Here is an 11742-nt window from a genome sequence, read left to right as displayed (position 1 = left end):
AAGAGAGAGAGAAAGAGAGAGAGAGAGAGAGACACACACACACATCACAGTGGAGTCAGATGCCTTAACCATGGCTTCACACATACCAGCTTTATCACTGTGTCTGTCACGCGACTCCGTTCCCCTTTCGGGCTCTGTCTTTACATTTATTTTGAAAGATGAAGCTGGCGATTATGGTAAGGGGCGTTACATTTCCGACGAGTGCTTGCGGTGTTCGGCCAATCACAATGCACTGGGTCAGCTGGCCAATCAGAGCAGACTGCGCTTGTCGGAAGGAGGGACTTTGTAGAAAACGAAGCGTTTGAGAGAGGCGGGGCATAGAGGACCTACAATAATGTACAGTATTTGAAAAATAATGTGTTTTTTGAACATTAAAGCATGTCAACATATTCTGTTACACCAAATACACCAAATAATGATCTTTAAAAAAAGCATCATATGACCCCTTTAATTCTGAAAATATTTTTTTAAAGAGACACAAACCTTGGCCTGACAGTATTTGGTCTCCTCCTCGTCTTGCTCCGGTCCTGCAGATGGCGAGCGCGCTCAGCTCCGGCGTCTGTCCCTCGCCGACCCTTCAGTGAGAGCGGATCAGTCAGACGCAGTACAGTGCGGATGAGCGATGCTTTGATTCTCATTCATGTCAACAGCCTGAACAGCAGCCAAACCGACGTCTCTCGCTTTCACATGAACGGAATAAAATGCAGCCGGACGAGTCGCAGTATTTGCAACGGTAACGACTGCAATTAACATTTAGCTTCAACGTACATCACAATATGATAGCGTTATGCTCATTTGGTTATTTCCATCTATTAAAGGGGAGGCACTGCATATATCGTGTGTATATTATAATCTAGGAGTTTACCCTTTTTTATTTGATTATTTGATTATATTTTCTATAGTCGTAACGTAAATCTGGGTCAAATTCACTTGCAGATGGGCGTGGCCTACTGTAACCATCCCGTTATGATACCGGTGTCTCTGCTCATTTTTGTGCGGTTTCCTAGTCATCTGCAGCTGTGATGAACGCTCTTACTTTGCCCAGTAATGCTGTTTAGGCTTGGCAGCTCACTGTAGGGTTTGAGACACTGCCAGTGTTTAATGCAATTCAGTGTCACATCCGATCTTGATCTCTTCTGTGTCTATTAGGAAGTGTAGGACTGGTGATATAGATGTGCATCCAACAGAAAAGGCTCTAGTGGTGTACTATGAAGTGGAAGCATCCATTTTAGGAGAGGCGGGCAATGCCAGGCATGAGGAGAAGAAAGAGTGCCAGAAAATGTAAGCAGAGAAAAGCTGTTTACCCATACAGCATGTTCACACACGCATACCTTCTCCATTGTTATATATATAATTCAACTTTTCTTTACATTTTCTCTGTGTTTGTTGTTTAGCATCCGTCTGAGGAGTCTGAATGCCAGCACTGATGTATCTGCCCTGGCCAGAAAGGTGGTGGAAGAGTGTAAAATCATTCATCCATCAAAGCTGGCGGAGGTGGAACATCTGCTGCTGTATTTACAGAACCGAAAGAAGCCCAGCAGTAAATGTAAATACCTTTTTAAAACTTAATTCCCAACTGTAAACAATATCGATTTTTTTTTTTTGCTGGACGAGCAACCTACAATCTATTTGTTTTAGCAATGTTTATTTATCTATTTGTTTTCATGAATCATATCACATGGTGACAGCATTTGTTGTTTCATGTTGTATGTCCTTAGTGGAGAAGAAGGAAAAGAAACCATCGAAACCTAGAGAACTTCTGCCATTTGAAGGAATGGAAGTACGCACATTTTAAGTTACACATTTTTGAGAAAGTGAATGTGTTCACACGTGATTAATTAAACATGTTAAATTATGGTCATTTTTAATACAGTTCACACATTTACCTAATTTGACATGATAGCTGCTTTAGTCTGTTCTGCGTGATTTTTACCAACTAATTCAAACCGGATTGAAACCGCTCAACAATAGATGTAAATTAACTTAAATGATTTTAGCAAATGGCTGCAATATAACAAAGAGTGAAAAATTTAAAGGGGTCTGAATACTTTCCGTACCCACTGTACATTATTCACATTAGGCAATATATTCTATAGTCATATATATATATATATTATATAGCATGTCTCAACTGCTTGATTGCTTGAATCATTGGAAAATGTAAACTATATTATTGCCCAGCTCAAATCTGTAAAATCTGACTAAGTCAGAAAGATGTTAAGGTTTTATAAACATTAACATCATGTTTTTTTTGTAAAGCTGCTTTGAAACAATGTGTTACTTGATTGAGATGGTCATAAGTTGTCACTAAAGTTGATATATTACCGTAATACTTTTTTCAGATTGATGAGGAGGCCAATATTAATAAAATCGATGATTATATTGAGCTGTTGTATGAAAGCATGACTGAGAAGATTAGAGGCTCCACTCTGATCCTCCATCTGGCCCGTAACCCTGATAACCTGGAGGAGCTCCTGCATAATGGTAACTCTTTTTTGTTCTCAATTCACTGTCAACAGTGTTATTATTATTCTGCAACAATCTGTCATAATAAACATATGAACTGCCACATAACAGCAGGGATTCCATGTGTGAAAAACTTGTTGCATCTTTCCCAATAAGACTCATGGCTGTATTAGATCAAAAGGGAGCTTCTACTATATACTGAGCAAAGGGTCTGAATACTTAGGACCATGTGATATTTCAGTTTTTCTTTTTTAATAAATCTGCAAAAATGTCAACAATTCTGTGTTTTTCTGTCAATATGGGGTGCTGTGTGTACATTAATGAGGAAAAAAATTAACTTAAATGATTTTAGCAAATGGCTGCAATATAACAAAGAGTGAAAAATGTAAGGGGGTCTGAATACTTTCCGTACCCACTGTATGTTTGATTTTGTCAGATTATGCAGTTGTTTTTGACTAGTTTGATGTTTTTCAGAGACTGTGCTTGGAGCTCTTGCGCGGGTCCTGAGAGAGGACTGGAAACACAGTGTGGAGCTGGCAACTACTATCATCTACGTCTTCTTCTGCTTCTCAAGGTACATCATTTCTGTACAGTTTATTTTTTGTCTTAGTTGTTGTGCTTTAAAGGGCCTGAAACAGAATCGAGTAGGCAATGTTTGAAGAAGATTTTAGTGTGCTGATTGTTAATGTGCTGTCAGCATGAAGTCAACTCACTCTATGAAGTGGCGTCTCTAAATTCAAACCCTTTTAGCATCACCGCTGCAGCCGTCAAAACACAGCTTCATCAACTAATTCAGGGCTTCAAAATTAAATTTCAAAACAATTACTTACTTGGACTTTAAATCGCCTACTGTGAGCAATTTTCCTGGTATGCTCTGATTGTAATCTGTAAGTGTCTATGGGGACTAACAGAGGTTTGCAGACACTATTGACAGTTACACAATTGAATGGTAGGACTGTGGTTCAACTTTTAAAAATACATCTCATCTGTTGCACTCCATTCAGCTGTTTTTGAACACAAAAACACATTATGTGGCATCCTTAGGACTGACCAGTTACCTAGCCAATCAGATAGCTCATAACAGGTCGAGTATGAAAATATGTACAGACTGTTCAAAGGATTGGGGCCAGAATTTTTTTTCTCCTTAAATTAACAGGATGCTTTCTATTGGTCACACGTGACAGTAAAGACTTCTACATTGTTACAAAATATTTATATTTCAAATAAATGCTGTTGTCTTGAAAAATATGAATATATCTTGGTTTCCATGAAAATATAAAGCAGCGCTACTGTTTTTAACATTAATAATTAGACATGTTTCTTGAGCACTAAATCATGATATTAGAATGATGTCTTAAGGAACATGTGACACTTTTATTGCGAAAATTCAGTAAATGAATTTAATAATAAATAAATTATATTTGAAAACCTATTCAAATAGAAAATGGGTATTTTAAATAGTAATATTATTTCACAATATCACTGTTTTTACTGTACGAATAAATGCAGTATTGGTGAGCATAAGAAATTTCCTTTAAAAACATTGACTCTTGCTGACCCCAAACTTTTTAACGGTAGTGTAGAGCGAGAAGTATGCAGCATATTCTGTTTTGGAGGATTAATATACTACTTCCATTTTTAATTTCTTATAGAAGCAGACTGCATACCAGATATTCTGATATAGCTCTTGTATAAGGTTGAAAGCCTTAAGAAAACCTTGATACGCTCTCAAAACATCTTTAGTAGCTGCAGATCAGGTTACTGCTTTTACTGAGATAGCTGTCAGCATTTATTTGAGCTATGAAAGCGTGTGCTCTCATTTGATGGTTTTCCTTGGCTCTCACTTTCAGATGGCTAATGTGGAAATTTCTTTCCGCAAGCTAGAATGACTTTGACGTTTGAAGGATGTATTTGAAATGTATGATGAGTTGTTTGGCCCGATCTTTCCGTTCTGTTTATGTACTAATCAGGACTAGAGTATGAAATTCATCTGGCACGTCCGTCTCGGTGTCTCTGCATACCAGCCATTGTCTAGTTCTCCGATTGTATCGCATACATCAGTGTCTGGCCGAATGTGCCAGGAGAGGTCGGAGCAGGACAGACCCTCACCACTTGTGTTCTTCCTGCAGTTTCTCGCAGTTCCACGGGCTCATTACACACTATAAGATTGGCGTGCTGTGCATGAACATCATCGAGCACGAGCTGAAGAAATATGACCTGTGGCAAGATGAGTTAGAGAAGAAGAGCAAGGCTTATATCCTTTTTATCAATCTCTGTTCAATCAAAAAATGCATAGCACAAAATAAATGTGTTAAATGAACTAGATTACTCCTTAACATATCCACGTGAAGAGGACCCCGAAAACCAGAGCTTGCGGAAGGAGTATGAGAAAACCCTTAAGAAATACCAAAGCCTCCTTGTCAAACAGGAGCAGCTGCTGCGAGGTACAGGAAGTGAAATGTTTTATTTGCCACAGTTCAGTAGGAATCATCCATGAGGCTTTGATTATGTATTCCTCTTCCTCCCGACAACTCTAGTTGCGTTCTACCTGCTGTTGAATCTGTCTGAGGACACCCGCACCGAGCTCAAGATGAGGAACAAGAACATTGTGCACCTGCTGGTCAAGTCTCTAGAGAGGGACAATGAGGAGCTGCTGGTGCTAGTGGTCTCCTTCCTCAAAAAGCTCAGCATCTTCTTGGAGAACAAGAACGACATGGTGAGATTGGCCAAACACATCAGAAGCTTTGAAATACAATTTCTTGCGTTATTAAATCACTAAACACTGCTGGTCAAAAGTTTGGACTGATTATGGTTTTTGAATGTTTTCGAAAGAAGTCACTTGTGCTCACAAAAGCTGCATTTATTTGATGAAAAATAATGTAAAACAGTACTGGTTATATTGTGAACTATTATAACAATCTAAAAGAACTGTATTCTATTTGAATATATTTTAAATTGTACCTTGTTCCTGTAATCATAAAGCTGAATTTTCAGCAGTCATTACTCCAGTCTTCAGTGTCACATGATCCTTCAGAAATCATACTAATATGCTGATTTGCTGCAAAAAAAGATAGTAAAGACATTTAGGATGTTTTAAAAGGATTTCAATTTCAAATTCTTTTCTTTTCAACTTTGTATTCATCAAAGAATCCTGAAAAAATATATCACTGTTTCCACAAAAATACTAAGCAGCTAAAGCTGTTTTCAACAAGAAACATTATTAGAAATTGTGCATCAATAATAAATGATAATATTTGAAAATCATATTTTAAAGGATCATGCAACATTGAATACTGGAGAGTAATTGCTGCTGAAAATTCAGCTTTTCCATCACGGGAATAGATTGCATTTTAAATTATATAAAAAAAGACAACTGTTCTTTTAAATTGCAATAATATGTCTCAGTATTATTATTTAATCAAATAAATGCAGCCTTGGTGAGAGGTGTGAAAATCAATCAATCAATAAAAAAATATTTATTCAAACATAACTTTTAAACTTTTGACTGGTATATGTTGATCAAATATAAATATGATGCATTTTATTTAAGCATAAAGCTGCACCTTTAATGCGTCCTGAAGAATTATGGGGTCATTTATAGCAGGAAGTTTCTGTCATTGCTGTGCTGAAGGTCGTCCTGGATGTCCTACACTGCTCCACTGTCAGTGCACCTGGAATCAATCTACTCTGGCTATGAATGTACATTTATCAAGACAGAAGTTGTTTTTATTCCTGTATGCCTTAAAAAAAAATGGACTTTTGGCTTTGAAAATCTCTCATCATGTTGTACATAAAAACACATGTTGGACAAAAAAACTGGCTATTATAGAAGCAGCTGAGAAAAAAAAAAGATGATTTTATTTGTTTCTCCAGACTAAGCTGTTTATAAAGTAATTTTATGTAGCTGCTTCTTTCGACTCTAATTGAACGTATTACGTGTATTTCACTTGTATGTTTGTAGGCTGAAATGGACACTGTAGAGAAGCTGGCTTGTCTGGTTCCATGTGAACAGGAAGACCTGATGAACGTCACTCTGCGACTTCTCCTCAACCTCTCCTTTGACACGGGTCTGCGCACCAAAATGGTGCATGTGGGTTTGCTGCCCAAACTCACTGCTCTGCTTGGTAACTCTTCTAACGTTCATATTATAATGAGATTGGAACATCATTCCACTGTAATTGAATTGCGCTAAGGCTTACAGCAGGGTTTATGTACTGTTTTCAAAATTTTTGATGCCAAGGACTTTTCACAACAGTAGTTTTACAAGGGATGTTGCCTAAACCCTCAGCTAGAAATGATGTAGAATGTGTATATATCCTACCATTCAGGTGTTTGGGGTTGGTAAGATTTTTTTCATGTATTTATGTATGTAATTATGTTTTTTGCTCACCAAGGCTGCATTATGTTCAGAAATGCAGTAAATCAGTAATATTGTGAAATATTATTACAATTTAAAATATGTATTTATTATATTTTGAAATAAAATGTTTTAAAATAAGTATTTTATTATACTTTAAAATTTAATTTATTCCTCTGATGGCAAAGCTAAATTTTCAGCAGCCATTACTCATGAACCTTCAGAAATCCTTCTAATATGTTGATTTGCTGCTCAAGAAACGTTTTTCATTATCAATTTTAAAAACAGCTGTGCCATAATAATTTTTTTTTTCAGAATTCTAGTTATAAATATTTTTAATGTCTTATGAATAAAAAGTATTCCTTTCTTAAAAAAAATAATAAACACTGGCCCCAAACTTTTGAACAGTAATATATAAATTATTATTATTATTATTTGTTTTTTTATTTCTTACGGTTTAAAAACTACGGCTATCAGTTGAATCAAACAGTCACTGTATTAATCACATAATTTCCAACAATTTGTTAAAATCAAAAACAGGAGTAGTGTCAAATTTGACAAATTTGTTGAAAAATTATAAATAATGTTAAATACATTTACTTTATTTCTATTTATAATACATATTTTTTTTCCTCTTTAATTTTCTGTGCACTCTCTACCACCTTCTTAATAGGCTTCCCTGGACCTATTTGAAAACACCCTTGTAAACCCAACTCTTTGCACATCTCATCCAAGCCCAGAAATGTTACTTTCTTAAAGCAGTAGATTAAAAACCAACTGGAGAATATCATTTTCCTCTTTTCCATTTGAAATAAACCGTTTTGGCCCAGCACGAAATGAGAGAAAACTTGCATGACTGAAGTTAATGGAAAAATGATATTTGTAAGGTTACCAAAGTAAAGTTATCTTTAGATATGAATTGTACACTCTTATCTTCAAACTAGAAAGAGACTATTTAAGGTTGCATCCAAGGATTTGCGCTGGAAAATCAGTAATGTTGAAATGTTTGAAAACCAATATATGATCTACATCAGAATGATTGTTTTTACAAGCTGCAGAATATACAGTTACACTGAAACCAAAAACCTGCTTTGGCAGAAGCTGGTGCAGGTGCAGATGATGGAGGTTTGGCTTAAATTATGGCCATTTCTATCAGATATCCTGAATCGAGCAAAGCCAAACACATTTACCCAGTGATTATGAGTTTAGCTAGTCATGTCATAGGAGAATAATTCCTCTTTGTGTCTGTTTTCATTTTCACTCGTTCACAACAATCCAACAGCACTTTTCATGCATCAACCACAATATTTCTGGTAATTTGATGCATATGACATGCGTCTCTTTTCCTGACCAGCTCGAGTGACACCTCTGCATCGAAGCTGCTTTGTAAATCCTTCTCGTGATTACATCCAAGAGCTTAATTGCACATTTTTTTCAATGGGTTAGCCATTTACGCTTCAGCAGTTAGGACTGAGTTTAAGAGCTGCCTGGCTGCCGTCGTAAAGTCAGTCCGTCTCCGCTAATGAGAAGCACATGTTCCGGCCACCGAGGGCCCGCCCAGGACGGCCCTCGCTTATTAATGCCACTAAAATATATGCCGCCTCCTGTGTCCCCAATTAAACAAACTAAGCAAACCTCTTCTTTACCTACTCTGCTTTCCCTCACTCTCTCTTGCTTTTTTTATCCTGATATCCCCAGCGGTCACATCTGCTTCTAATCGCCGATGTGATAATGTGCTCTAGGGTGTCTCGGGGTCCCGACTGCCTCGGTCGGACTCATAATGACTGATTATCACATTGCTCTATCTGAGTGTTTCCTATCTCACAGGGGAGTATCGGCATTAGGGAAGAAGAGGAGGAGGGCGTAAAGTGTTATTAGTGTATAGTGTTATAAGGGTTTGAAGGGAGAAGCGTGAGTGTGGGTGGTGCGTGTGTATCTGCGGTCTCCCCTGTGGATTGAGTTTGGATTGTAATCACATACCCCACATGCTCTTATCTATAATCTCTGTGATAAATGATTCGCTCTCAGCACGAGCCAGTATAAATACATGATCTAACTGACCACGACTGATCAATTTAGATAGCGCTTGGAAAGATTACATGCATTGTGAATCTCTCTGAAGGTTTTTTTCTCGTCTTTTCTTTAGGTAATGACACGTACAAGCACGTAGCGATGCGTATCCTCTACCACATCAGCGTGGACGACAAATCTAAATCCATGTTTGCGTATACTGACTGCATTCCTCAGGTGAGTGTTTTCTTCACTTTATACACTTTTGATTGAGATTGGGGCTCTTCATAATTAATTATTCTGTTGGTTATTTTTTAAATGAATTAGATATTCCACATGTTGCCCAATACAGAGGTTATAATATAAAGAAACATAACAAAACACCCTCATGTCGTTCCAAACCCGTAAGACCTCCGTTCATCTTCGGAACACAAATTTAGATATTTTTGATGCATTCTGACAGCTCTCTGACCCTCCCATAGACAGCAAGGTTACTACCACGAGAAACGTAGCAAGCAGATCGGTAAAATAATCCATGTGACATCAGGGGTTCAACCATAATATTACGAAGCTACGAGGATACTTTTTGTGCACAAAAAAAAAACTTTATTTAACAATACGTTTACGTTGTTTGTGCTTTGATTTGAACGAAAACAACGTATCTGTGTGGTGCGACTGACACAGAACAACATACGCTGTTTGCGTTCAGTGGATACTCTCCAAAATGGTACCAGGGTGATGCGGATTGTTAAATAAAATCCTTTTTTTTCTCTCTTTTGCGCACAAAAAGTATTCTCGTAGATTCGTAATATTACGGTTGAACCCCTGATATCACATGGATTATTTTACCGATCTCCTTGCTATGTTTCTGGACGTTGATCGTGGTAGTAACCTTGCTGTCTATGGGAGGGTCAGAGAGCTGTCAGAATGCATCAAAAATATCTTCATTTGTGTTCCGAAGATGAACAGAGGTCTTATGGGTTTGGAACGACATGAAGGTGTGTAATTAATGACAGAATTTTCATTTTTGGGTGAACTATCCCTTTAAAATGACCAAATAAATGATATTGAATAATAATATTTAAGGGATAATTCACTAATTATAACTCATCCTCATGTCATTACAAATCTTTCTGTCTTCTGTGAAACATACAGTAAAAAAAGATATTTTGAAGAATTCTTGTAACCAAACAGTTTTGGTTTCCATTAACTTGCATCGGTTCAGCAAAAATTTCAGTGGAAGTAAGTCAATTGGAACCGAAATTGTTTAGTTACCAACATTCTTCAAAATATCTTATTTAATGTTCCATGGAAGAAAGAAAGTCATACAAGGTTGGACCAAAATAAGGGTGTGGGGGGGGGGGGGGGGGGGGGGGTGAACTATTGCTTTGAAAGAAAGCAAACCAAAATGAATTGTTAACAGGAAAAGGAAGAATTTTCTGCCAGGACACACACATCATTCCCTTCTCTTATCATAGTGACATGTTACTGACTTTTTTTTTCAAGAATGAAGTAATGTAAAGAGGCTTTCGCACCAGAGAAATGTTTTCATCGTTCATGTAACTATTGGTATACCTGATTTTTGGCGTGTTCACGCTGCAGGGACTAGGAACTAGTTTATGCATAGGAATGTCTTTTGAGGGGACTAAATTAGCACCTACTTCAAGTTCACAGTAGATTCTAACTCCGCTCAATAGGAACTACCAGTGACATAAGTGTACGTTGATTGGCCAAACGCATGTTGTACGAAACACCAGAACCCGCCATTTTTAAAAAGACATGTAAACACAGTTTACATAGACTTACTCCACAAACTAACTCCAAGAACATGGAGAACAGCGATACATGGACTAACGCCCAGATACTTATCTGTCCTCTTTCCTCCAGTTATTGACGTTATTGAATGTCATGCTTAAATTACATCGCTGTCAGGCACCTTACGTCACTTGAGGGTTCCTAACTGATAATGAAATGCATTGTTGTTTTTTTCTTTATCATCAAGTGGTAATTAATATAGATTATAAAATCTGTGATTGTATGTTCATGGCCAAAACGTGTTCTGTGGTGATACTGAAGAAATTTGAATGTTTTTCTGTATGTTTAGAATTAAATATTAGTATAATTAATTGCAGCATTACAGGATACTCTGAATTCTGTTTATTAATTGTAAAGGGGTCATATGATGTTGCTAAAAAGAACATTATTTGGTGTAATGAAATGTGTTTATGCGGTTTAAGGTTAAAAAAGCACATTGTTTTCCACATACTGTACATTATTGTTTCTCCTCTATGCCAGCCTTTCTGAAACGTGTCGATTTTTACAAAGCTCATCGGTCTGAAAAGCGAGGTGTGCTCTGATTGGCCAGCTATCCAGTGCGTTGAGATTGGCCGAATACCTCAAGCGTGTGATGGAAATTTTACGGCCCTTACCATACTGTGATGCCCTGTTCAGCCGGAGCGGCGAGACAAAAACATGAAAACCCATTATAAACGAGGCATTTGTTGCATCCAGTGGGGATATAATTACGGATTATAATGACTTATACTGTCTTTTTACGCGTTGCGTTGCATCGCGCCGCGTAAACATAAAACCATGTCTGCATTTGTGATCAGAGAAATGACAAACAACAAGTGCTACTCTACACTGCCCAAAAAACTCACATTTAAATCATCAGTGGCAAATTTTTTAAATATAAAAAACTTACTTACAGTCTGTGAGTCAGAACAGCCGGCATTGTAGTCTACTCTCCCAGGATCAGGAAACAGTCCTCCATAAAATGTGCTGCACACATCTGAATATTTGGGTTAAACTGTTCCGGAACAGTTTTGTAAATACAACTTTAACCACTGATTTTTAGTGGTGTCCTCTTTTGGAAGGCCAAACAAAGTAGTTTCGCTTTCACAACGAAA

At 37.3% G+C, this 11742-nt stretch overlaps 1 protein-coding gene across 3 annotated transcripts in view; it reads left to right on the top strand.

Moving 5' to 3' along the window:
• The first annotated feature begins 543 nt into the window (after positions 1 to 543).
• Positions 544 to 11742, top strand: part of kifap3b (kinesin-associated protein 3b) — a 34595-nt gene continuing 23396 nt past the window's right edge. For all 3 annotated transcript variants that reach the window (XR_001606274.1, XM_016249844.1, XM_016249843.1), the window contains exons 1-11: positions 544 to 733; positions 1150 to 1281; positions 1395 to 1546; positions 1719 to 1780; positions 2343 to 2484; positions 2941 to 3040; positions 4596 to 4720; positions 4812 to 4910; positions 5004 to 5182; positions 6428 to 6590; positions 8970 to 9070. Coding sequence is in view for 2 of the 3 variants with exons in the window: in XM_016249844.1 (XP_016105330.1) it covers positions 702 to 733; positions 1150 to 1281; positions 1395 to 1546; positions 1719 to 1780; positions 2343 to 2484; positions 2941 to 3040; positions 4596 to 4720; positions 4812 to 4910; positions 5004 to 5182; positions 6428 to 6590; positions 8970 to 9070 (1287 nt within the window). In the remaining variant the exon portion in view is untranslated. The remainder of the gene's footprint in view (positions 734 to 1149; positions 1282 to 1394; positions 1547 to 1718; positions 1781 to 2342; positions 2485 to 2940; positions 3041 to 4595; positions 4721 to 4811; positions 4911 to 5003; positions 5183 to 6427; positions 6591 to 8969; positions 9071 to 11742) is intronic.

Source organism: Sinocyclocheilus grahami, unplaced genomic scaffold (assembly GCF_001515645.1).
Source record: "Sinocyclocheilus grahami isolate Dianchi unplaced genomic scaffold, SAMN03320097.WGS_v1.1 scaffold957.1, whole genome shotgun sequence".
NCBI lineage: Eukaryota > Metazoa > Chordata > Actinopteri > Cypriniformes > Cyprinidae > Sinocyclocheilus > Sinocyclocheilus grahami.
The sequence above is the reverse complement of the archived record's forward strand: the minus strand, read 5'-3'. Positions and strand labels throughout refer to the sequence as shown.